This window comes from Gopherus evgoodei, chromosome 2, assembly GCF_007399415.2.
Source record: "Gopherus evgoodei ecotype Sinaloan lineage chromosome 2, rGopEvg1_v1.p, whole genome shotgun sequence".
Taxonomy (NCBI): Eukaryota; Metazoa; Chordata; order Testudines; family Testudinidae; genus Gopherus; species Gopherus evgoodei.
This window is the reverse complement of record NC_044323.1, coordinates 169,008,736-169,036,307: the sequence shown is the minus strand read 5'-3', so window position 1 is coordinate 169,036,307 and position 27,572 is coordinate 169,008,736. Positions and strand designations below refer to the sequence as shown.

Sequence of the window (27,572 nt, the reverse complement as noted above, 5' to 3'; positions counted from 1 at the left end):
CTGATCCTAGGGCTGCTTTGTGCTGGTGCACTCCCCTGTCACAGGCTACTGTAATCTGCTCCAGTTGCCAACGGCCCTGAGGAACTATTGCAATGGCCAGGGATAAGTGAGTTATCCTGACCATGCCCACAGGCCGCGGTATTGAGTGGCGCTATCTTATCCAGGGTTTCAAATGTAAGATCAGAAGGGATTGTTGTGATTATCTAGTCTGACTGCTTGCATGCACAGGCCATAGAATTTCACCTAGTAATACTTATATCACACAAAAACTAGTGACTGTGCTATTGCATATTTTTTAGGAAGACATCCAATCTTCATCTATGGACTGCAAATGACAGTGAGTCCACCACATTTTTAGGTTAGTTGTTCCAATGGCTAATTACCATCACTTCAAAAAAATTGCACCTTATTTCTAGTCTGAATTTGTCTAGCTTCAGCTTTCCAGCCGCTGGCTGTTGTTATGCCTTTGTTTGCTAACTTAAACAGCCCTCTACTATTATAAACCTTCTTCTCTTGAAGATACCTATAGATCATGATGAACTCGCCTCTTAATCTTCTCTTGGATAAACTGAACAGATTGAGCTGCTTCTAAAGTATTACTGTAGCTCCCAGGAGACCTAGCCATGGACCAGGACCCCATTGTGCTAGGCACTGTACAAGTAAATGAGGGAGGCTGACATCATGGGCCAATCAAAGGGTGCAGTTGACCCCTTGATACTGAATGAGGAATGATAGGTAGGATAGGGGTAGGCCATGAAGGGCCCTGAAAGTGAAAACAAGTAGCTTATGTTTGATGCAACAGAAGTGGCAGAGCGATGGAAAGAGAGGGTGACCTGGTCGGAGCAACGGGCTAGGGAAATGATCTTTGCAGCAAAGGGTGCTCATGTGGGAGTCCTGGGTTCAACTGCCCTCTCTGCCACAGACTTCCTTTATGACCTTGGACAAGTTACTTAATCCCTCTATACCTCAGGTCTCTTATTTCACAGGGGTATGTGTGGGGCAGGATTGCATTTGTCACAGCCGGAAAGAAGGAAGTTGCAGTAACTGAGGCATGAGATGATGACAGCCATGAGGAGATGTTTTGCTGTCTGAATGGATAGGAAAGGCTATATCATGGAGATGTTATGTAGAAAGAATTGACAGGATTTAGATATAACCTAGATGTAAGGACCGTGAAAGAGATCCGAGATGATGGGCAGGTTACGGAGCTGTGCAACAGGCAGGATCATGGTGTTGCCCACGGTGATCAAGAAAGGAGCTAATGGGGAGGGGCTTTTTTTGGGGGGGGGGAGATGTAGAGTTCTCTTTTAGCCATGTTGAGCTTGAGCTGATGGCTAGACATCCACAATGTAATGTCAAAGTTACAGGCTGGGGTTATAATTTGGACAGCAGAAAACAGATATGGACTAGAGAGATAGATTTTCTGTTTGTGGATATTACCCAGAGATAATATGTAGAGGGAGAAGTAAAAAGAACCAGGGGAAGAACCCCATAGAACTGCCACAGAAAGTTGGAGGGCAGATGAGGAGTATCCTCCAAAGAATACATTGAACCTGAGATTGAGCAGTAGGAAGAGAACCAGGAGAGAACAGAGCCATGGTGCCAAAGGAGGACAAGATTTCAAAAAAAGCTTCGTGGATGGTGTTGAAGGTGGCTGACAGGTCAAGAAGGGATGAGGATGGAGTACCAATTCTGAGCTTTGGCTAGAAAGATATGCAGTTCACGTTGTTCAAATAAGCTCAGTTTACCATGTGATCCTGATAGCCCTAGTGTGTAAAACTGACCTTTTATCATTATTTACTATTCCATTAATTTTTGTGTCATCCGCAAACTGTAGCAGCAATGATTTTATATTTTCTTTTAGATAACTGATAAAGATTATTGAATAGCACGGGGCATAACTGAATTGCATTGGGTGGGACTCAACTTGAAACAACCCCATAGGATGGTGATTCCCTATTTACAGTCACTTTTGGAGATCTATCAATTAGCCAGTTTTTAATCCCCGGATTCAGAGGAGTTCCCCCAGGATATGGATCCACCAGGTTTAGCAATGCTTTCTATTGCTAATCAGAAAGAGTGCGGGCCAGGACCAGGGCTACTATATTTAAATGTTTGACATGTATTTCAACACTTTATGCTCTATGGCTGTTTATTTCATGTGACTTGGCATATCACTGTAATTTTGACTGACATTCCTTTTTCATTTTTCATACTGTGTATAAATAGTACATATTATAGATGAGTTTCAGTAAAGCATCAGTGTTCAATTGCTAAAAGTGTATAAGAGCAGAACTATGATGTCATCTCTGAACTCATGAAACAAAACTTGACTATTAAGTATTCTCTCAATTATAGATATATATGAGAGGGAAGAAGGGAGAGATTAAAAATGATTTTATTACATAGTGTATACACTTCAGTGGTCAGGAATTAAAATCTAAGCCTCTGAAGACTTGAAATCCACAAAAAAGCATACAAGTCATTTGTTATAGGAGACTTGTCATTTGTTACAGGCGATTTTCCCATCATGCAAATTTGGCATCACAATCCAACAGTCAGATAGTGCATTCAAGTATGATTCTTCAAGGCTAACTAGGAAAATTAGTTTGAAATATCACTGATTATTTGTCTGTTAACAACAAAAACACACATACGGAATGAAGCACATTTATGTATGTCCCCGTGACAGAATACAAAGTATACAAGGGGAATGATAAGCTTAGAGCTAAAATACAGGACTGGCAGCGTTTATTACTGGCTGGGAGTCTGGAACAATTTTTATAGTGAGGGTGCTGATGGTGGAAACCATATATTTGGTGTTTCTTATTACTACTTCAAGCCAGGGGGGGTGCAGCAGCACACCCAGCACCCCTAGTTCCAGCACCACTGCCTGCATGACCTTGAGCAAGTCACTTGTCATAGTGCCTCTATTTCTGTATCTGTAAAATGAGGATAATTAGCAGTGCCGAACTCACAGAGGTGCTGTATTAATGTTTGTTAAGTTATAAAAGCCTTAGTTGGAAGGGGCACTGTTTGAGTTTGTGAAAAGAATACTTGCATGATCAGGTTGTAGTACTGGACTACAGATTAATAAGGGCTGAACTGTGGCTTTGACACAGCCTCATCTATGGGGCAATGTGTAGTTTTGCTGCCCCAAGAGCAGATCAGGAATCTCTGTGAGTCACAATCTGCTTCAGTTTTCTTCCTGCTCCAAGAGGAACACACCCTTTAACAGCCCTATACAGTGCACAGAGTACAGGGGCTACAGTGTGGTCCAGTGGAGCACATAACAGACTGCAATACAAGAGACCCAGGTTCTATTTCTGGCTCTGCTACTGGCCTGCTGGGTGACTGTGGTCAAATCACTTCAGCTCCCAGTGCCTCCATTTTCCCTTCTGTAAAATGGGCATAATGATACTGACTTTCCATGTAAAGTGCTTTGAGATCTACAGATGAAAAGCATTATATAAGAGCTAGGTTATTTTATTTTATTTTATTTTATTCCTCTTGGCATGTCAGAAAAGCTGTGCTAGCCAGCACATTGGAGTAGTGCAGTCAAGCCTCCACTCATTCCCCATCTGTGCAAGAGGGATATTAGAAGACCTGTTCTACAGCCAGCCAGCCCAAAGCAGTAAGGAAGCACCTTGCAGCTACTCATTCACCTGTGGCAGAGCCACTAGATGAATATCATGCGGGCTTTGCATTACATAAACCTCCTTGATGTCATTTAGGAATGGAAGCTCCAATACTTAAATAATTTAAAACCAGCCTGAACAAATTACTGCAGGAAAATTTCCTACAATGACAATCTGAAGGATGGACAAGATATATAAGCTAATAGATTTTCTATGGCTCAATCCTAGAGTTTGTAATTTGGTCATTTTTGTATTTATTGAATTTTGAGAAACATGCACAATATGCAGTGCTTCAGTCCTACAAAGAGATGTGCTGGAAAAACACACTTCCATCCTGACAGAAGAGATGCTGGAAGGTACTTCCGGTAACTGACAGTACTAGAAGTACTGGGATGCGATTGCCGTTCCCCAACCAATGGCATTCTGGAGTGTTCCAGCATGACTTGAGCTCTGATAACATGAATCATTACTAAATCAGACAAATGCCCTCAGTGAGATTTTTTTGACAACACGGTGACTGGCTAGGAGATTATCCTAAAGTCAGTGCTCAAGGCATAAGAGGCAAAATGCGTGCCCAGAGGTACAAAGAAAGAAATGAATACATGTGTGTATCTGGGGCCTGTTGTACACTAAGGGGAAGATTTTTTTACAAGGCATAAGTAGTATATTATCACTAAATTAAAATATTTCTGTTTTCCAGCAGTGATGTATTAAATAATGCCTGTAGTCTTATGAATTAAAGTTCATGGCATTTCAGTATTTTGGCAACAATAAAACATGTTTAATTGCAATGTTGGTTATGGAGCACTGTGAGTTATGTTTCTTGACCATTTTGAGAAATCATTTCATACACATGCTCTCTTAATGCTACGTGAAATTAATTAGAGCTAGGCAAATACCTCAAAGAATCTTCACACTCCTCAGATTAGAATTGTTCATTAAATTAATTGCCTAACTCCCAAAGACCTTTAATGGGAATTCAAAGGGTGTCAAACCACTATTTTGGCCTTGGAAAATCTCTCCCTTTTTCCAAATCAGAGCACAAATAGTCCATATATATTAACATCTCTGTATAACTCAAAGGCAAGCGTGAAGATTGACATACACAAGAAGAAATATCTAACTGGATGGTAATATTTATATTTAATATGCCTCTGTTGCATAAATATATTAATGAATAAATATATTAACTGCACTCCATTGTTCTCTCCGTTAGATACCCCACTAGATAAAAGGCACAGATAGCAAAATCCCACAGAAGCAGAAACAAACTGACCAGGTTTAAATGTATACCAAAGCATCACTTCTACATTTTACAGCACAGTACTTTGTGGGTTTGATCCAAAGCTCACTGAATTAAATGGAATGTCTCCCACTGACCTCATTGGGTTTTATGTCAGGCCCTGTATTATCCAATCAAAAGGGTGCTTATTAACATAAGCTGTGGCATAAACCAGGAAGTAGTAGTAAGAAATTGTTTCCTTAGGAAATTAGTGTCTTCCTTTAGCCGCCAATCCTGCAAATGATTATCCACACAACTAATAAATGTATCCAAAGTCTGGTGCTCAACATTCTAATTAGATATAACTGGCAAAAGCAATTTCTGTAGTGTAGACCAGGCCATGGGCATACAGTACAGTTAGATTGATGTAAAATTATGTCAGTTTCTATACTACAGCCTTGCTCCTGCCAGTGTAAGTGCCCTAATACACTGACATAGTAACTCCACCTCCATGAGAGATGTAGGGCTTGTGTCTGCATAGACACTGCACTACCCCTGGGCTCCGAGCTAGGCTGCTGCCCGGGCTCCCAGTTCCCCGCTTTGAGCTGGGTTGGTGCCTAGGCTTCCTGCTGGGAGCCCAGTTGCCCTCAGGGTCCCGGTTCCCCTCCAGAAGCCCAGCAGCTGCCTTGTAGAGAACTCCACACTCAGAGCCAGGGCTGCAGCCGGACTCTCAGCAGGGAACTCTGTGTCGAGCTGAGAATCTGGGCTCTCAGCCCCCTCACACTGCCACTCTTAAGTCAATGGAAGCGCTCCTGGTGAGGATGTGCATCACTGACAGAAGGAGGGCAGTGTGGACATGAAAAACCACTGTAATTACTGTGGTGGCTGTAAGTCGACCTAACATAGGTCTACTTAAGTTTGTAGTGTAGACATGCCCTTACGTTGGCAGGAGCCAGGCTGTAGTGGAGACACTGACATAATTAGATCAACTTAAGACAACTTATGTCAACTTAACTCTGCAGCATAGACCAGGCCTTTGATTGTTCTGCTGTCTCAACACACTTACCAGGGAAACTTTTCAGTGTTTATCAGGTGTCAAAACTGTTCTTCAAATCATTCACTTTAAATAATTTTTGCTTGATTTATTTAATTCCAAAATAATATTAGTTTTGCTTGTGAATTCCCCATCCTCTGAAAAAGCCCCAGCAATCAGTCAAACAATGGGGAAATATAGTGCCCTAGCTTTAAATACTATTGCATCAACTATGATCTTACTTCTCTATGGCTTCAAGGGGTTAGATGAAATATAGATGCACTGAGAACTTCTGTCCTCATGGGGAGACCCACTCATAAAGATGAACTACAAACAAAAAGCAATCCCTTGGTCCTAAAATCCGGAAATGTTTTACTAGGAGATGGTTGAATAAAACATTATGCTTCTTCAGCAGCTAACAGCCTCTTACTACTCCCTGATGGATGCGCTTGAAAGCAAACTCTCAACCTTTGCTTACTGTCAAAGGTGACCCCTTGATAGTCTGAATGCTTGATGCTGACAATCATGTCCAACTGTATGTGTGTGCGCTTTATATAATATATAAACACAGAGATGGAGCCAAAGAAGTGAGGATGTATGTTTATATTCAAATCCAAACTTTCCCAGTGTTGGCAGAGAGAGTGGGGGTGTTCAGATCCCCAGTTCTGGTTCACTCTAAGCTCTTACGTCTCTATTTACATTAACACAGCTTGCACCAGATCTAGGGAAGGGGAAGTCTGCGGGAGGAAATCTCTGCAAGGGTTCCCTTGTGAAAATTCCCCCATAACGTCATATTCCACAATGTTGTCCCCTAGCGGAAAAAGCTGTAGGGCCCATCCCCAAACTGGACAGATCCCTAAGGCTCTTTATGGACCTACGTCTGTCCTCAAAGGAGGCCCTGTACTTCCACTTAAACTCTGGTCCCTGATGTTCCCCTGCCCAGGAAAGTGGCTCCATTGGGGCCATGTTAACAAGGGTTCTCCTGTTACATTTGCCCTTTGTACATTCTCCCATCTACCAAATATTCCCAAATTACATTAGTCAGAGTGCAGGATAAGTAATATTTGGTCCTAGGCTACTGACAGTTTAGGATCCAATATTTCATGAACTAGGAATGAGGCTTTACTTCCACTGAAAACCCAGGAATCTTTCCCAACCTTCCCAGTGGGACGGCAGCATTTGTGTCTAGCTCTGCTGGGTTGTGCAGTATCCAGTACTGGGCTTCATTATATTATTCTGTATAATACATTTTTGGAGGTGCTTAATGTTTATGAGCTATACTTGTTCTCTCTCTCTTAAGTCTGTATGTTGGAACAATAGAAAACCAAGCACCCATAAAGCACCCTAAATATTTTTTAAAGAAACTAACTAGTCTTCTATAAAATATTTTCCAGAAGGAGAATAATACATGATGGCATGAGACAATGAAAAGGTCTTAACAGAGCTCGTTTGGAATGACCTGCATAACTCACTAGGAGTTTCATTACCCAGGAGTAATGCAGCCAGACACAAACTTATGCTAACACAAAACTATAGCGCAGACATTATCATCTTGTATTTACCAGAGATCCTCTGGACAGGGAGTTTGACCCCCACCATTATGCCTCTTGCAGGTTGCTGACTCCCATCTGCAAGAAGACAAATCTGAAATGAAATCAGCAGGGGACCATGCTGTGGAAAGTAGCTATGGCTGCTCCCCACTACAATCTCTCCTGTTTCAGGCCCTTTAGATCCGTGGAAGCCCAACTCTATAGGGCTCTGGTGGAGGGGCTTCCAAGGGGTCCCAGGTAGGAGGAAATATGGCATAGGCTACAGGTTCTAGCTATTTTGTCCTCCTCCATATACTGCTGGAAGAGGAGGGGAAAACTTAATCTTTTATTCAGTGGCAGATTTAGAGTTAATGAGGATCTGTTTGCAGCCTCATTTTTGTTCCCCGTTCCACCCCTCCCCCTCCCCCGTAGGACCCAGCCAAGGAAAAGAACATTCTCACTTATCTCCATCCCCCATTTTTCATTCTTTCTTTCTTCATCCTCCTCCTATATTATCAGTAATGGGTAGTAAACAAAAATAAAGTGAGGTGCCTTGATTGGGCCAATGAGTGGGAATGTAGGAGGGGCTGCAGAGATTGGGCTCTGGGAGGGAGTTTGAGTGCTGGGTGCAGGCTCTGGGCTGGAGCAGGGGGTTAGAGTGTGGGAGGGAGGGAGGGAGGGCTGCGGGCCCTTGGAGGAAGTTTCGGTGCTGGGTGCAGGCTCTGGGCTGGAGCAGGGGGTTAGAGTGTGGGAGGGAGGGAGGGAGGGCTGTGGGCTCTGGGAGGAAGTTTCAGTGCTGGGTGCAGGCTCTGGGCTGGAGCAGGGGGTTAGAGTGTGGGAGGGAGGGCGGGAGGACTGCGGGCTCTGGGAGGAAGTTTGGGTGCTGGGTGCAGGCTCTGGGCTGGAGCAGGGGGGTGTGGGAGGGAGGGAGGGCTGCGGGCCCTTGGAGGAAGTTTTGGTGCTGCGTGCAGGCTCTGGGCTGGAGCAGGGGATTAGAGTGTGGGAGGGAGGGCACTTACCTTGGGCAGCGTGACTCCCAAAGCGACCGGCACACACACCCCTCTGGCAGCAGCTCCTAGGTGGGGGGGACTGGGGGGGTTTCCGCATGCCACTGCCCTCAGGCGCTGACTAGTGCTCGCTCCACCACTATCTGGCCAATGGGAACTGCAGAGTAGCGCTCAGTGCGGAGATACACCCACCCCCAGAGGCCGCAGGGACATGATGGCGGCCACTTCCGGGAATGGCGCGGTGCGGAAGAAGGGAGACAAAGTGGGCAGGGAGCTGCCTTAGCGCTGCTCGCACATCTCTGCGCACCCTTGGGGAAATGGGGGCAGCAGGTCTCTGTGTGCTGCAGCGAGCGGAGTGGCCTCCCCCACCCAACAGGGGCACACAGAGACCTGCCAGCACCCAGCTGCTTCCAGGAGTGGTGTGGGGCCACTGGCCACGGCATGCAGGCAGCCTGAGCCCTGCTGCGCCATTGGTAGGGACTCGGGGGCTGGTCTTGATTTTAACCAACAGGGAGGAACTTGTTGAGAATTTAAAAGTAGAAGGAAGCTTGGGTGAAAGTGATCATGAAATCATAGAATTTGCAATTCTAAGGAAGGGTAGAAAGGAGTACAGCAGAATAGAGACAATGGATTTCAGGAAGGCAGATTTTGGTAAGCTCAGAGAGCTGATAGGCAAGGTCCCATGGGAATTAAAACTGAGGGGAAAAACAACTGAGGAAAGTTGGCAGTTTTTCAAAGGGACGCTATTAAGGGCCCAGAAGCAAGTTATTCCGATGGTTAGGAAAGATAGAAAATGTGGCAAAAGACCACCTTGGCTTACCCTTGAGATCTTGCATGACCTACAAAATAAAAAGGCGGCATATAGAAAATGGAAACTAGGTCAGATCACGAAGGATGAATATAGGCAAATAACACAGGAATGCAGAGGCAAGATTAGAAAAGCAAAGGCACAAAATGAACTCAAACTAGCTATGGGAATAAAGGGAAACAAGAAGACTTTTTATCAATACATTAGAAGCAAGAGGAAGACTAAGGACAGGGTAGGCCCACTGCTCAATGAGGAGGGGGTAACAGTAACGGGAGACTCGGAAATGGCAGAGATGCTTAATGACTTCTTTGTTTCGGTCTTCACTGAGAAGTCTGAAGGAATGTCTAGTATAGTGAATGCTTACGGGAAGAGGGTAGGTTTAGAAGAGAAAATAAGGAAAGAGCAAGTAAAAAAGCACTTAGAAAAGTTAGATGCCTGCAAGTCACCAGGGCCTGATGAAATGCATCCTAGAATACTCAAGGAGTTAATAGAGGAGGTATCTGAGCCTCTAGCTATTATCTTTGGGAAATCATGGGAGACGGGGGAGATTCCAGAAGACTGGAAGGGGGCAAATATAGTGCCCATCTATAAAAAGGGAAACAAAAACAACCCAGGAAACTACAGACCAGTTAGTTTAACTTCTGTGCCAGGGAAGATAATGGAGCAGGTAATCAAAGAAATCATCTGCAAACACTTGGGAGGTGGTAAGGTGATAGGGAATAGCCAGCATGGATTTGTAAAGAACAAATCGTGTCAAACTAATCTGATAACGTTCTTTGATAGGATAACGAGCCTTGTGGATAAGGGAGAAGCGGTGGATGTGATATACCTAGACTTTAGTAAGGCATTTGATACAGTTTCGCATGATATTCTTATAGATAAGCTAGGAAAGTACAATTTAGATGGGGCTACTATAAGGTGGGTGCATAACTGGCTGGATAACCGTACTCAGAGAGTAGTTGTTAATGGCTCCCAATCCTGCTGGAAAGGTATAACAAGTGGGGTTCCGCAGGGGTCTGTTTTGGGACCGGTTCTGTTCAATATCTTCATCAACGATTTAGATGTTGGCATAGAATGTACGCTTATTAAGTTTGCGGACGATACCAAACTGGGAGGGATTGCAACTGCTCTGGAGGACAGGGTCAAAATTCAAAATGATCTGGACAAATTGGAGAAATGGTCTGAGGTAAACAGGATGAAGTTCAATAAAGATAAATGCAAAGTGCTCCACTTAGGAAGGAACAATCAGTTTCACACATACAGAATGGGAAGAGACTGTCTAGGAAGGAGTATGGCAGAAAGAGATCTAGGGGTCATAGTGGACCACAAGCTTAATATGAGTGAACAGTGTGATACTGTTGCAAAAAAAGCAAACATGATTCTGGGATGCATTAACAGGTGTGTTGTAAACAAGACACGAGAAGTCATTCTTTACTCTGCGCTGGTTAGGCCTCAACTGGAGTATTGTGTCCAGTTCTGGGCACCGCATTTCAAGAAAGATGTGGAGAAATTGGAGAGGGTCCAGAGAAGAGCAACAAGAATGATTAAAGGTCTTGAAAACATGACCTATGAAGGAAGGCTGAAGGAATTGGGTTTGTTTAGTTTGGAAAAGAGAAGACTGAGAGGGGACCTGATATCAGTTTTCAGGTATCTAAAAGGGTGTCATCAGGAGGAGGGAGAAAACTTGTTCACCTTAGCCTCCAATGATAGAACAAGAAGCAATGGGCTTAAACTGCAGCAAGGGAGATTTAGGTTGGACATTAGGAAAAAGTTCCTAACTGTCAGGGTAGTTAAACACTGGAATAGATTGCCTAGGGAAGTTGTGGAATCTCCATCGCTGGAGATATTTAAGAGTAGGTTAGATAAATGTCTATTAGGGATGGTTTAGACAGTATTTGGTCCTGCCATGAGGGCAGGGGACTGGACTCGATGACCTCTCGAGGTCCCTTCCAGTCCTAGAGTCTATGAGTCTATGAGTCTATGAGTTGTCAGATAAGATTTGTCCTGCATTTTGTTTCATGGTAAATCCACTCCTGCTTTTATTACGAATACATCTGCTGCATTCTATTTAGCCACACACAAAGGATATTACCAGTTACTTTGCTTGACTTCCTTTTGCCCTCCAGCATAAAGAGAGAAAATGGGCCAGGCTGGAAGGACATCCCAAAAGAGACTCTGGGCAGATTATGTGAACATGAGTGAGCACATGGCTAATGGAAGCAGTAAATAGCCTCTTCCTTCCAACAGACATCTCCTGGTGAATGACAACACCTACAGTTCAGTGAAGGGAGATGGTGGGGCTCACATCCTACAGGGCTGAGGGCTCCAAAAGTATCAGATCGGTAGAGATCATTGTAATGTGCAGTAACGAATCCAGCAAGACTCCTATAGAGTGCTCTAGGTCATACTCCTCAGTAAGACACCATGAAAAACTTTGATCCCTGCGTTTCAAAAGCAAGTCTGGGAGTGGAAGGGTTGTGGTTATCTTTTGGACGGTGTTACTCAAGAATGCACTTGTTCTATGAACAGTGAAACCAAAGCAGAGTGAGTGTTGGTTCCCACTCCTCTGCAGATCTGACTTACATCTTTACCCCTTAGCCCCAACCAACAATTGATTCCTTCACAACCTTTGTTGCCCTTATTTTTCCATGAGATTAAAAAATCAGAACGAGGGGACTGGGGCTCCCTCCACCACTATCCAGAGGGGGATTCTTCACTTTCCTTCATCTGCCATTTCAGATTCTCCCTAGAAATGCAAGCTCCATTGAACACTGAAACATATATAGTGCATGCTGAGGTTTCTGTTTCACCACACGCAAGCAAAAAAGAGTCACTGGTCGACAAGCTGCAGTCTGCATTAGTCCATTGAGATTGACAGCAGTTAGTCACATTACAGCACATTTTTCAAGTTTATGTTTTGAAATGTTATGCTGACTGGCCACAGCTCTCAATCTTCTGTGGCTCCCATGTGAACCAAGGTCCCCAAAGGAGGAAAACAGGAACAACAAAAGTAAAGGACATAGATGGAAATGCTGCGACTTCATTTTTAAACCAAAGTTTCCCTAAACCTCATAGTTCAATATTCCTGGAGAATAAATTACAGCCACTAACAGCGGAATAACAGTTGAGCAATGGAGGGAACTTTGAGCCTGAAATGAGGAACTCTTTACAGGTTAGTAACCATGCTCTCTGTGCATACTGCATTTCTGACATTATGTTCATTATTAATTTATTATTTGCATTGTGGTGGTGCCTAGGAGCCCTATCATGGAGCAAGAGGCCAGTGTGCTCTGTGCTATACAAACACAGAACAAAAAGTTGGCTCCTTCCCCAAAGAGATTACAAACTAAATAATCTATGACTTTGATTTCACCTGCAGTCATGCAGTTTTTCCATGCACTGTATGATGCTGTGTACCAGGGAAAATAGGAATGCATTTTTAGTTGTCTTTTAAGGCATTTTTGTGGCTGGAATTCTAGAGGAGAGGCAGCAGCATATGTAGGGCCCTACCAAATTTGTGAATCCCAACCTAGTTTCTCTGTGCTTCTATTCCCCACCTAAGTCCCTATCTAACAAGGGTGTTGAGAGGATAAGAACATCAAAGACTGTGAGATGCCACAGTAATGGGGCCACCTAGGTACCTAAAAAAGCTAGACAGAGATACTCTGCACACTACCAGTAGCCCGTGAACAACAGTTTGAACATCTTTGCTATATATGATTCATGGCAATGCTATAGGACTTTAGCAGGAAGCAGAGCCCAGAAGAAGATTTTTAGGAACCTCTTCTGATGACTAGAATGTGCCCCCAAATGTGAGTAATGGAATGGGTGGCTCATTAGCAAGGTTCAGGTAGAAATAATTTAGTTCAAAGATAAAGAGCAAGTAACTGAGTCAGTAATGACAGTAGGCCACATAGTTAACAGAGAGAAAATATGAAATCGCTCTAAGATCTGTTTGCCTAGGTTTTTCTAGGCTGGGAAGGCTGTTGAGGAGAATAGGGAGGTGGTGCTGGGAAATGCTGTTTGGAGTTGAAGGAGATATGGTTTGGCGAGTGCTCATAATGTATTGAATTTGCTTTTATACCAGGGGTTTCCAAACTTGTTCCGCCACTTGTGCAGGGAAAGCCCCTGGTGGGCCGAGTGGATTTGTGTACCTGCTGCATCCGTAGGTTCGACCGATCGCGGTTCCTAATGGCCGCGGTTCGCTGCTCCACGCCAATGGGGGCTGCTGGAAGTGGCGCAGGCCGAGCTGCCACTTCCAGCAGCTCCTACTGGCCTGGCGCAGCGAACTGCAGTCACTGGGGGCTGCAATCGGCCGAACTTGCAGACGTGGCAGGTAAACAAACCGGCCTGCCAGGGGCTTTCCCTGCACAAGCAGCGGAACAAGTTTGGGAACGCCTGTTTTATACTGTGCTTTAATGCACCTGGAATCTAGGATGGCTGCAGTACACAAATTGACATAGATCAATAACAAGAAGGATCAGATATAGTGAAGGATCTTCATTTCCTGCCCTGTCATTTTCTGAACCATATATCCACCTTCCCCATCCTTTGTCTCATTCTTCACTTTCTTAGCACAACTGGGACAATCTGAAATTTGCAAACTGCTTCTAGATTCTCTGCCTGGGCCTCTGACCTCTCAATTGTCCCTTATTTCAAAACTTCTCTCTATTCCACAGGAGCCAACAATGCAGAGAGCTTCCATCGACATGAGTAAATCTTTCAAAGAGGAATATACCTCAAAGGTGCGTATGTGTGTATGTGAACGATTCAATGTGGGAATGAAGGACAGCTGGGAAAGTCAAATGGAACATAAAATATGAATGATGGAGAGGAAGAATAAAGGAAGTACAGAAGTGTCCATGGCATTTGTTCTACTCCTGCTCAGCCTGTTGAAGCAAAACACAGGCACGCTAGCCTGAATAAAAGCATCAGCAGCTAGGAACTCCTAATTTCTAATCCTGGTTCTGCTGCTTATTTGCACTATGGTTGTTGGCAAGTCAGTTAACCTCTCTGTGAATCAGTTTCCCCATTGGAAAAAAGCTGATGGTAATACTTACTTCACAAGGGCATCATATATACTACTGTAATTAATGAATGTTTGTATGCTGTTTTGAAAAGCACATAAAACCCTACGAATGAGATCCTCACCAGGTAAAAAGGTTAGAGAGCATAAAAAGGCCTGAAAACCTCTGTATCCAGACATGGGAGGATTCCCCCAGTGGAGGCAGATGGGGTAGACAGTCATGAGACTGCATTCCAAGGATCCCACCCCCACACGCCCTTTCAAGGCCTGGCATAGGTGGTGTGCAGGGGCTGATCGCGGGAGGAATGTGTCATAGGTGTGTTAGGCCTGAATAAAGATATAGCAGACAAAACCAGGTATGCTAACCTGACCAAGGTCAGGCTAACAGAGGGTTTTGGGCAATCCTTGAGTGGAAAATGCTGAAAAAGCAGCATGTTTCTAAAAGCGCTGGAAAAAGTGAGATAAGAAAGAAACAACATTCCTAGTTTAACACAGGAGGTACTGTTCATTTAAAGGTCCCAGACTCTCAGATACCCCGGGCAATAAAAACTCCCTGCTTTTGTTCTTTGTTTTTTTCCTAATCGCTACATTCCTGGGTTGTTAGTAATTGTTAAGGTATCATCAATCAAAAAGATCATTTAATCTTGCAAGACATAAGAATGTATGTATAGTAGAAGTTTTAGTTTTAATTGTTGAAGGAAGTTGGTTGCATAAACGAATAATCTATGACGCGACGGAACTGTCTATATAAACTTATGCTAGTTGTAAGGAGCAGGCTGGTTCTCTTAGGAGACGAGCTTGCTCTCTATTGTTGTTGTGCACCCTTCAATAAAGAGCATTTTATTGAACCTTGCTGGTCTTGCCTGTCTCTCGCAGTTAGACAACAAACTTTGCCGTCTGGGGTACAAAGGTCCCCAACAGGTAGAGCCACAGCACTATGGAGATTCCAGGCAGCTCTGTGGCCCATAAGGTAGCCCCAGGGAGGCTACTATAACATAGGCAGGCTCCCAGTGCTGTCCAGGTTACATTTGGGGCCTTTCCATCTCTCAGAACAGCTCCCTCTTCCTGGATTGTGAGTTCTGTGCTTCACCTCTGAAAGCCTTTTGTGTGTGCTCACAGTAATCAAATTTTTTTCTTTGTAATGTAGTTTGGATACATCAGTTGTTGTAAAAACTTTGCCTCTCCTCCCAGTTCAGCAAATAAGTCTTGAGCTTTTGGAACTGGATCCTGAAAGTCCAGGAAAATTTTACACTTCCACCATTTTTGGAAACACAGTTCGGGCAGCACATTTCCTTGGCGTGTGTAAGGATGGAATTCCCTGCTTTTGAAATTTTAACTGGCTTTCTGTGGATTATTGCAAAACATAATGGTCAGGTACAAGTCTTCAGGGGAACATGCTATTCGAATAGCCTCTGAAAGAGACACAATCAAAGGTAAACTCAGTGTAGTATCTCTCCTTCATTCTTAGAGGTCCTTCCTATTACAGCCAAGGAGGTAGAAATTAACCTAAACAAAAAGATTCTTGTTTTGGCCAAAGAAATGCAATAGATTCTTTCTGCATTGTAAAACCACATAGTAGAGGAGAGACTTTGACTTTATTTTTTCTAGAAGAAATAGAGTTGTCAGTAGAAGATGATTGTTTATGATGGGGTGTACGGGTAGTAACATCCAATAGCTCACAGGCAAACGTGCTGCTTGAATGAGATGAACATCAATAAGACATAGTGATGATGAAAAGCAAGGCTAGAAATTCTTTTGGGTGCCAGACTGCCAGGATGTGACAACACAGTTCTACAATTGTCCTCCATGTTATTAAAAATCCAACCAGTGCAGGAAGCTATTCCTTGGTGGACAAATAAGGTTCAAGATTTGTTCAGATATTTTTTCAGTCAAAAAGAGGAGGCATCCTCTTCCCTTACTGGATAACAACTTGCAAGTTTATGCTTTACCAAACCTACTTATCCAGCCAATGAATGGACATATGCTGCAGATGTTATTTTTGGTGGACATCATGTAGCCCATGACACTGTCTTGTTAAAGGCATAAACTATGTACAAATTGTACACAGTATCCATATGTTATCTCCATGCTCATCCTCTATTTCAGTCTTAACAAAATGTTTATTTCCATGGCTGCACCTACACTCCAACCTCCCCCCGTAATTTAAAGGAGTATTTCCCCTAACCCTGTTATGTCTCACTAAGGAGGTACCTTTTTAAACCTAACTCAGATTTATGCTGATTTATGCTTTAGGTTGTAAAGTGGCACTGGGTATTTTATGCTCACATCTTCCTTGTATTTTATTTTGGGACTGAGTCCCTGCCAAGTGTCATAATTCTTGAACCAGAAGAAAAGACATCTTCAGGTTAAAGTTTCACCCTACCCATCAATCACACTCCAGCAAATAGCCACAGCTTGCAAGTTAGTCAGCAGCACAATGAATAATTCCAGCCCAGAACTTTTCTAAAAGTTCCTTCTGTGATTATGTCCAGGAGTAACCTATAGTGGAGACTTTTGTTTTTTTAAGTTTTCATTTCTTGAATATACAGGGATGAAACACTGACGTGCAGTAACTGGATAACAAGAACTGGGGAGCTGAGCATACAACCACCACATACAAGGAACACCCACTGATGTCAATGGGAATTGGGTGTACTCAGCACTTGCAAAATTACACCCTGTGTGATATGAAAGCTTAGGAGGGCTCATTGTCAAGTGCTCAGCACACAAAACTGGGGCCCAACTTTGAAAAGAGCTCCGTGCTCTTTCAGGCACCTAAATATGGAACATATTTTCAAAAGTATTTCGATTGTAAGCTCTTTGGGGCAGGGACAGTATTTTGTACAATGCCTAGCACAAGGAGGTCCTGGTAGATGCCTAGGGCTCCACAATACAAACCATAATAATACAGGGTGACCAGACCGCAGTGTGAAAAATCGGGACAGGGGCTGGGGGTTAATAGGAACCTATGTAAGAAAAAGACCCCACAATCGGGACTGTCCCTATAAAATCGGGACATCTGGTCACCCTATAATAATACTAACCAGCACCAGGCAGCTGAAATTGTGACACTAACAGTCAGATTTTCACAAGAGCTCAGCATCCACCATCAGGGGCAGGTTTTTAAAAGTGCTTAACTCCCACCTCGTCACCCAAACCTGGATGCTGAGCTCTTGTGAAAATCTGGACCGAAACTAGTCTATAATGTCCTTCCTACTCCCCGAGCCCTATTGTCCCCCTCTCTCACACTTAGACCTTTATCCTAAAAGTGAATTTACTGCTCCTTAATGATGGCACATTAACAGACCCAGAGAATGAGGGGGGATCCATTCCTGATTCATTGAATTCAGTGGCAAAATCCTAGGGCAGGATTTCATCCTACATATTTGATTGATTCATGGAATAGGCAGAGCATGGTTAGAGGCAGTGCATACTTCCTCCCATACTTCTCATATGTCTTAACATGTTCTTGGAAGGACCATATCTGTGTTCCTTTCCAAAAGCAGCCACAGCCATTTAACAGCTAGAGATAAATCAAGGTCTTCCAGTTTCCCTTGACCTCTCCTCCACTGGACCCAGATGGACCTACCACGGGTAGAGGGCTCAGTAACAGTAGCTGGGAGGAGGCTTCACAGCCTCCTGGTAAAATCAACTCTGAAATTTGGGATCTGGATATATTTTCCCCATGTTTGTTGTGTTACCATTGGTGATTGGGTTTCCCTTCATCTTGCCCTTCTCCTACCACCTCTGCCTTTAGCTACCCAGCCTCACTCTCAATATTCTTTCCCTTTTCTGACTCTTTCCTCTGTTTTTCTCTTTTACTTCAAGATTCCTTTCCCCTCTCCCAACTCAGTCTCAAGTGATCCCCGCCCTTTTGCCCACAAAACCACTCTCCTCCTATAATGATGATCTTGTAATGTATACAGATAAATGAGGGGCAGAGGTGTGGAATCTTTAATGTAGACAGCTTTTCTCCTAGATTTTTATTCAGGTGTTTGAGTTAAATAAATGTTAAACAAAAAAGAGGTTTTCAAACAATCTGAGTAAAACCATATTTTCCCTCCCAGTTAAATCAGATTTCATGTGTCTGATGTCTCTTATGTCAAAGTCCAACCAGTTCACCAGCCATCTGTAATTTCCCAGAAATACAGAATAGACACAATAGAATTTCTAACATAAAATATGAGCCAAACTCTCCCCCATACACACACTGTGCGATTGTTATCTTTATATAGCAGAAGCAACACATTTTTTAAAAAAACCTATTTTTTTCACCTTTGCAGGTCACCAGTTAAGGCTCACATCCTTTGAGATAAAACATGCTAAATAAAAGTAAGTTTGTTAATCTTCATCTATCCCCACCAGTCAAATCTAATTGTTCACTAAAACTGCCTGGTTACCTTGTCTGTAGCCATTCAGCTATTTCTGTCTTTTACCCTTACTCAAACACACAACTGTGTCTGAAAACAAATGGCTGCTCTTTCATGCCTCTTGGCTAATTGTTCAACGACAAGGGTGTGAGCAGCTCTGGCACTCAAAGGATGTGTGAAAGGCCACTTCTGAACAGCCCAGGGACACGGAATCAATGACATTTATATATCATGTGTCATTTCCATGCTTTGCCACAGTAAGTATAGTAAATCGCCAGTTCCAGACAGAAGAGTAACTCTAAAAATAACATTCTGGCACTCCACATTTATTCTCTCTCAGTGACTCCACATCAGACTTGCTTGGTTTATGGGTCCAAAGAGGCTTTTTTATGATTGACATTCTGCAAACTCATCCCTCAATCCTATTCTTTCCCCATACTGGATGGAAGTCAATGACATTTACCTGAATTCTACACAGGGGAGAAGAGGGCTATTGGGATTTGTGTGCGCTTAATGTCAGAACTTACCGTTCAAAGGGCAGTATGTAGAACCTGCCCCTACTCTATCCATATATACAGTGTATATTTATATTGATAGGTTTCTTCCACAACTTTATGACTCTATTAACAAAAAAGATTAATGTTTCCCTTGGATTTTTCTTTTGTTCTTGTCCCCTTTCTCACTGTTTCATCTTTAGTCTTTTTAGTTTTTGTTCTGTCTATCTGTAACTTCTCTTTCCCAACTCTAAATTTTTGTCCCATTCATTTGCCCCCCTTTCTTCATCTCTAACTTCCTTCTCATTCGCTCTCCTCTTGATTCCTTCTTCCCCCCAAGCTTCTTCCTCATCCTCCTTTCTTCCTAGCTCTCCTCTATTCTGGCTTCTTTATCTCCTCCCTCTCTCTCTTTCTCTCTTCCTCTCTTCCTTCCTCCTCCCCCTGGCCACTCACTGTATTTGGCTCACTCCTATATACTCTACTTGGGAGGACTTTTCATGAATGCTGATTATCCTGGTTGGAGCAGTACTGCAGCAGGTGAATAGATCTTCCTTTACTAGAATCATGACTTTCAGCTGGTTGTGGGATGTCATATCCACCTCTGGCTGAACAGCTGATCAACAAGCATCAGGAGCAGGCACTTACTCTGATGGGAATGATCTAAGCTCTGAGGAGGGAGATCAAACTACAAGCCCCTACGGTCTTGTCCAGGATTCCTGAGAGGAAGCTAGACCAGGCACAGCCCCACCTTGGATCAGAAAATTAAACTATGTTCTTTCTGCCTTGTTTATCATTAGCTTTTGCATTCAGGACTTAGCTGGCAATTTTATAGATTCTATATTGCTGTAGGCACCATCAATCATGCTCTTCCATAACTGGGTTATCTCTATAGTCTCAGTGAAGGGAGTCGCTGTGACTCTACAGCACACAGGGAGCAGATATAGGAAGAAGGGGCTAACTATTACCATACTTTGATCACAGAAAATGTTTGAATTGTTTTGTTGCTTCCTAACGTGCCGAGCTCATCATGTCAAATGCTCTTCCAGTAGTGCCCTACGTACTGTGTGTGCCTCAGCGAGTCACTGAGATTTCAGTTGAGCTTCCCGACACCGTAAGAAAATGGCAACAGCAGAGAAGCTGAAGTGGGGATTGAGCAGTGAAAGAGTTACTTTTTGACAAGTGGAAAGAACTCTTGTCAAAATAAGGGCACTTCAAGGGTACAGTGCTCTCTAGTTTGAGCCTCTTTGTTTATAATCTTGACACAGATGTTGGCTCACTTCACAGAGACCGCACATACATCCATTATACATATAGTTAAAATATCTTGGACCAGATACTCATTTGGTATACATTGGTATAACTCCATTAAAGTCAATGGAGAGATGGCAGATTACATCAGCTGAGAATTTGGCCCAGAATTTCCTAATACAAATGCTTTGCATTCCTTATTTTAAGACAAAAGAAAAAATAAATCAAAATCTCTAGAATAAACACATATGAATGGCTGTGGGCCTCATTTGTGAGATCGGAGAATTTTCATTTCTCTGTATTGTTTTTAGGGTAATTCAGCTTCACGTCTCACCTGAACTGCTCATCATAACAAAGTGTTCAGAGGAGAAGCAGCACCTGGAAATGTACGGTGCATCATTCCTGCTCACTCACAACTGGCTTCCTAAAGCTTTCAAAATCAGAATATAACAGAACTCCTACCTTTCCAACATATTGATAATCAGAGCCTGTGTATTCCTCCAAGAGAAAGAACTGATTCCACATCCAGCTCCTTTTGGAACGAGTAAACTCCTTCCTGTTAGTTCCAGACAGTTCCAAAACCTTTTCCTTTTCTGGAAAGCCTCTAGTCCTTTTGGATAACGGAGATGAAAAACTTTGGTGAGGCTGACCAACCCACAACAGCAGCCAGAAGCAATGGTGAGTTATCATCATGACAGCACAAACGGGTCTACGCAGTGATTTCTTTCTTGGCCTCAAAGCAATCTACTTTACTGCACTGAATCCAGGTTCATTCCTTCTTCCTTTTTTAATGTTCTTTGCAGTCTCAAAGGATCTCTGGAAGAAAAAATGACAACGTATCAAGCATTTGCAGAGGTACTTAACATTCAGCACTAGAGCAAATAAGCCAAAAAGGTAGGTCAGTAATTGTAATTGCTGAAAAGCTCTAAGCTGCTTTCAGTTCTAAGATGCTGCAAGTGGTCCTTCAAATAAACTGAATGTAATATCTGAGCTGAGTAGGAGGAAGCAGCTCTGCTACTTATTTTCTCTCTTTCTTCCATTACTTAAAAATACTAGTTTGGGTTATTGTCTTGATGAGCTGACGTGGGTTACTTCACTGTCTCTTTCATGTCTGGATTTCAGGATTCAGCTGATTTTGGTGGTCTCAGTCAGATCACACAGCATGTGAGAGGTACTGGTTACATCACAAAATACACTACTGGAAGGGGTACAGAAACCGTGTTGATGGATGTGGTCAAAGAACCTGATTAGGACAGAACTACTATATCAGAGGTGAAATCCCGGTCATATTAAAGCCAATGGGAGTTTTGCCATTAACTTCAGTTGTGCCAGATTTCACCCCAGGGTGCCAGTCCAGGTGAAAAGGTTAGTGAAATAATTGGATAAATTGGCACAGTTTTCAATCTCTCCTGAGTACTAGACATGTGTGAAACTCAGTGATTTTGCTTTTCAGGGCATTTGCTGAATATTTTGATTTACCAGATATTTTATTGCCTAAATTTCATTTTGAGTTTTAGGTCCAAACTAGAGCTAGTTAAATAGTTAAATACCTATATCTATCTATGAATAAAAGCATGGAATTGGTTCACTATGATTTCTGGGGTCTTGATAGTCATTATTTGATATTATCTCTGTTATTCCTTAGTTGGCCATCCACTGAGGAATTGTGAAAATTATCATAAACCCTAAAAAATTCATGAATTTCAGCATGAATAAATAGGTGTTTCCCCAAAACAGGTGTGTTATTTGCAATTTTCCTCTTTTATTTTTTAAAAAGTTTCAGACATCCAATCTGGGAGCAGAAATGATATCATATGACATGAATAATGAACAGGGAACATGCAGGAATACTGAACACAAATGAGAAAGACATTTCCTACAAAATGTTTTTTGGAGTGACTAATTTGCCTAGTTCAAGCTCAAACAAATCCAGAACAAAAAGTGTATGAAATGGATGAGTTTCACCTGGTTTTTCAAAGAAACTGCAACAATTTATTTTGCTTAATCTCAATACAAAACCACAAATCATTCTGAGTTTGCTTAAAATTCAGCATATCATCTCTCAAAATGTTTGCAAAGGAAGATTTTTATGATGATGGGTCAATATTATATCAAAATCTAAAACAAGGAGAGAATAAGGTTTTTGGTTTTTGTTGTAAACATTTCACAAAGCTCTATTCAGGTCATGACATCTATTAAGGATCAGATTCTGCCCTGAACTGAAGTCTCTTTTCTTCCAAAGATGTAAGTAAGGCAGAATTTGGTCCTTCAGATGCAGCGACTGAGTTGGATGGTGTTAGCCTCTGTTTTCAATCTGTCACTATTCTATAAACTTCACAAAATAACCCCAAATCTCTTACATTTCTTTTTGATTAAATCCTTTCCTATATATAAAAATACCATTTAGCTATTTTAGAGGAATACCTGATAGTGGAGCAAGCCTGTTTAAAATAATGTCCTTTTACTAGTCTGCAAGGTAACATACAATAAATAGTTAAAAGTCTGTGTTGTGCTAAGACATTTTTAACAGGAGGAATGAAAAGGGAATGTTTGATACTGAAACACAGTGTCTAGTCCCCTCTTGATGCATAGGGGAGTTTTGCACTGAACTCTCATAAACATTCATTAGACAAACAGGAACACTTCAGCCCTGCTGTCCATGGGAGTTGTGTCCCCTTAGGCTGGGGCTGAATTTGCCCCATCAGTCACAGATGTAGCAATCAGAAAATATGAACATATGTGCCCTCTCTCCAAATGCAAAGATAGATGCCCCACTGATTGGAGGACTAGATGGTGAGAAAGAGAAATAATTATGTGTCTTAAGTTCTGGAATGTGTAAGGCATTTGAAGGTATAATGGTAAGTGCAATACTAATATAAATGCCGAGACAGGAAGCTAGGCAGACAGACAGAGACTGAAACTGGTATAACTTCTACCTTCTTCCAGTCCGCACAATCTGTATTTTACACCACCTTAAATGCCCTTTAGACTCACAATAGATATATTTATGGTGCAGCTGAAGGTGTGATTGCAGCTCAGGTAGCTTTAATCTACCTAGAATGGCTAAAAATAGCAGGGAAGACATGGCAGCACAGGCTTCAATGCATACTAAGAATGCAAGTATGTTCCCAGTATTCTGAGTGGGCCTATATATCCTGTGCTTAAGCCTTGGCCACCACAGTGTCACTCCTGTTTTTAGGTGCACTAGCTAGATTAAAGCTGGTGTTTGTATGCCTACCTGAGCTATAATCACCCCATTGACTGCAGCATAGATATACCCTAAGACAGGGTTTCTCAAACAGTGTCGCCGCTTCTGTAGGGAAAGTCCTTGGAGAGCCGGGCCGGTGTGTTTACCTATCCCATCCACAGGTCCAGCTGATTGCGGTTCCCACTGGGCACAGATCACTGCTCTGGGCCAATGGGAGCCGCTGGAAGCGGCATGGGCTGAGGGACTTACTGGCTGCCACTTCCAGCAACTCCCATTGGCCCGGAGCAGTGATCCACGGCCAGTGGGAGCCGTGATCGGCCGGATCTGCGGGCGGGGCAGGTAAACACACCGACCCGGCCCGCCAGGGGCTTTCCCTAAACAAGCGACATCCCCTGTTTGAGAAACCCTGCCTTAAGACTCCCCCTACTCACCACGGTTGCAATGTACACTCCTACTCATGCACGACCTGTGAGTGTGGTCCATTCAAATGGGTCTGTTCTCCAGTGCGGTATGAAATAGAATATTCCATCTCCCATGGCATTTGCAATTCTCATTTTCTGGTCAGGAGTCTTCCTGGCAGCAAGCTTTAGAGTGTGACTGCAAATTCTACAGGTGAGTTAATTAGTACCATGGCTGTTTTCAGCTCTGGCAAGCTGCCATTTGACAGCATGCTTGTCATGATATTTGCTCCGAGTGCAGATGTGAAATGACTGATGATAAGTTAGTTCTGGCTGTGTGCACATAGGTCCCCTTATTGAGAAGGAAGGGTCTGAGGTATGGAGCACAGCATATGAGTAAACCTATTATTTAGCCATTAGTGCAGTCTGGATGTGTCACTGGGGCACAGGATCGTGGAAATCATCATTTTCTTAGGCATCCCCATCATTCTTTCATTACCCCTGTGGACAAATCCTGCAGAGGGGCATTATCTCCATGCTCCTGTATACAACCCTTCCTCAGAAGTGCTGGCAGGAGCAGAACAACATGGACAGGGCTCGCACCAGCCATTTAAAGGAACAGTCCTCTGTCAATTGCCAGAAAACAATTATTCCTGAGGGGGAGTTTTCTGCACTTGAAGCTAGTTATATTTCACAGCTGTGATGTCATGGGAGAGGTTTTATAGCAGCTCTTGGTGAAATATAGCTTGTGAGGTTGATATCACAGCTGTGAAATATAGCTTTTTTATTTTTCCCAGCTGAGGTGTGCCAGAAATGCTGCAGTAAGGGTATGATCCTGAAAGGATCTATCTAGCTATCTATACTTTGTATATCTCAGCCCCTATTGACTTCTGTATTGGTGGCAAGTTCTCAGCAGTACCTTTAAAATCAAGCCTCAAACGTGGAATCCATTTAAGTAACTTAAATCCAGGGCTTTTTTACCCTAGAGATGGTGTAGTTTCAGACTTGTCCAGTGCTAGTGCTCTCTTACAGATCAGGTCATAGTGATGTACCTATCTGAGTAACTGAAGTAAGATGTGATCATTCTCTGTTCTCTGTGCTGCCCTTTTAAATACAGATGAGTTTCAGTGCTGGTGGTTGTGAGGCATCTGACATTTTGTCTTTTAGTTCTGATGCAGAATATTCCAGTCACTGTGTTCTGACTTTCTTTCCTTCATGAGATTTTATAGTTATACTTTCTTTTGTTTATTGTTTCTTTAATCCAAAAATCAGTCATTCAAGGCAGAGGAATATTTTGCTTTGTGGGTGTTGTATGAAAATATAAGTCACATGTTCCTTTCACTACAAAAAATTGTTTTCCTTATTTTTTCAAAATAATACAAAAACAGACAACAAAACAATAAACAAGACATTTAAAGTGATCCTTTCTCAACCTCCAGCTGATCAGGTGTTTGGGAACTCAGTGTATTAATTAACTAAAATATCAGTGCAGAACTATTTTACTGTATCTCATATAACTATCTGAAACAAATGGATTGGCTCTGTCAGACCAAATGTATAGTAAGTGAAGCTAGGATTTTCATAGGTGCCTTAAAGAAGCTAGGTGCCTAAACCCTGAAAATCCAGAAATCTAAAAATTGGTGGGAGCACTCTCATGAATGCAGTCCCAGGCCAATGGGGGCAGCGGGAAGTGGCACGAATCGAGGGATGTGCTGGCTGCCACTTCCGGCAGCCCCAATTGGCCTGGAGCGGCGAACCGCAGCCGGTGAGAGTCATGATCGGCCAAACCTGCGGACGTGACGAGTAAACAAACCAGCCCATTCATAAACTGACCTTATAATTAAGGGGGTCAGCAAACTTTGGCTCCTGGGCTATCAAGATAAGCCGCTGGTGGACCAAGATGGTTTGTTTACCTCGAGCGTCCACAGGCACGGAGGTAAACCTAAGTAAACAAAGAGCCAGCTGCTTACCCTGACGGGCTGGGATAGCAACTGGTGGGGAAATGTTTTTGCGGGGGAGGAGCTGGGGATCAGGGAGTGATCCCTGTGACCACCCCCCACATGACCCATCCCATCCCTTCCCACCTTATCTGGGGAGAGCTAGGGGAGGATGTCTCTGACCTGGCTGGAGCTGCTCCAGAAGGCTGGGCAGTGTGGCCGCAGCTTGCTCCAGTGGGCCAGACTGGGCAGAGAGCGTATTTCAGCGGGCTGGGCCGGGCGGCACGGCTGCAGCATGCTCTGGGGGGCAGGGCCGAGCAGCATGGCTGCAGCTGTTTTAGAGGCTGAGGGGAGAGCAGCATGGCCAGAAGCAGAGAGACTCTGGCCCCGCCTCTTCCCTTCTGTCTCTGCCGGCTGTCTTCCTCTCCTTGCTCCCTCTGTTGGGGGGAGGGGCTGTGTCCCACCTCTCCCGCTCTATACCTATTCATAGGCCAAACCCCTTCACTGGTGCTTCCCTTTTTTACTAAAAAAATTTGGCTTATGAACAGGGATATATGATAATTACATTTGTTTTTCCGAAAGAAGTAGCACATATACATGTTCAAATCATTGTGATTTCTTTATGTAAGGGTAGCGGGGTGATTACCCACTCCTGCCTGGAGGGGTTTAAAACAGCCCAGGAGAGGGCTGTGGAAGGGCAAGATGCCTGGGCTGATTGGGAGGAAGCAGGCTCAGCTGGGGCCACGCCCCAGTCAGGGTCCAGCTGGCCCTATAAAGGCTTAAGCCAGGTGCTCAAGCAGACAGTCTCTCTCTGAGTTCAGAGAGAGAGAGAGAGAGAGAGAGAGAGAGAGAGAGAGAGAGAGAGAGAGAGAGAGAGAGAGAGGGGTCTGGTTGCAGGGAGGTTAACCAGGTATCTGGAGTGGAGCAGGGCTGGGGAAAGGCCAAGGAGCTGGGGAGCTCTGGCCTAGGAAAGCCCCAGGCTACAGAGTTGCAGGGAGCAGCCCACGGGTAGCCAGAGGCAGCAGGTCCAAACCCCTTTGCCTGTGATGAGTGGCGTATACTGCAGTTTGCCCCAGTGAACAGGGGCTAGATGGAGACTGGGCAGTAACCAAGACTGAGGCGAAGTAGGGATAGTGGGTGGGGGTTCCTCTGGGGCAGCACCCAGTTAAAGGGGGACTGGGGTCCTGGAAGGGACATGGGGGCCAGCAGCAGTAGCAGAGCACCAGCTGACAGGGCGCTCCTGGATCGAAGAGCTAATTATCCAAGTCGACCAGCAGGAGGTGCCACAGGGTGAGTCCGGCACATTTACAGTAGGATTGGGTTTTTTTTTAACAAACTCAAAAATAAAGTACAGTTGTGTCTATTCTTTACTGGACCAAAATAGAATAGAAACACAAATAAGGTGCTTTGCACGTTCTTGTTTTTCTTTTTTTGTTTTTGCTTCTTTCATTTTTTGCTTGCTCTTTCTTTTTTAGACTTGCTAACTAGTGAGTCTGCTGCTGTGATAAGTGATATCTGTATGTTTGTTAATATCTTTTTTCACAGAAGTAGACTTGCTAGCTAGAGGAGAGGCAATGAAAAGCGGTTTTAACAAACATACAAATATCACTTTTCACAATAGATTTACTCAATCCTGGCAAACTGGGGGACAAAT

At 43.5% G+C, this 27,572-nt stretch overlaps 1 protein-coding gene across 2 annotated transcripts in view; it reads right to left on the bottom strand.

The window, feature by feature from the left end:
- LOC115646424 (cadherin-6) overlaps nucleotides 1–27,572 on the bottom strand; it is a 133,029-nt gene that overhangs the window by 57,913 nt on the left and 47,544 nt on the right. Inside the window, exon 2 of one of the 2 annotated variants that reach the window (XM_030552227.1) lies at nucleotides 20,838–21,191. In XM_030552227.1, coding sequence (XP_030408087.1) covers nucleotides 20,838–21,068 — 231 coding nt within the window. In that variant the 5' untranslated portion in view covers nucleotides 21,069–21,191. Of the gene's footprint in view, nucleotides 1–8,441; nucleotides 8,554–20,837; nucleotides 21,192–27,572 lie in introns of those variants that run through there. The other variant, XM_030552228.1, reaches the window with a different exon arrangement.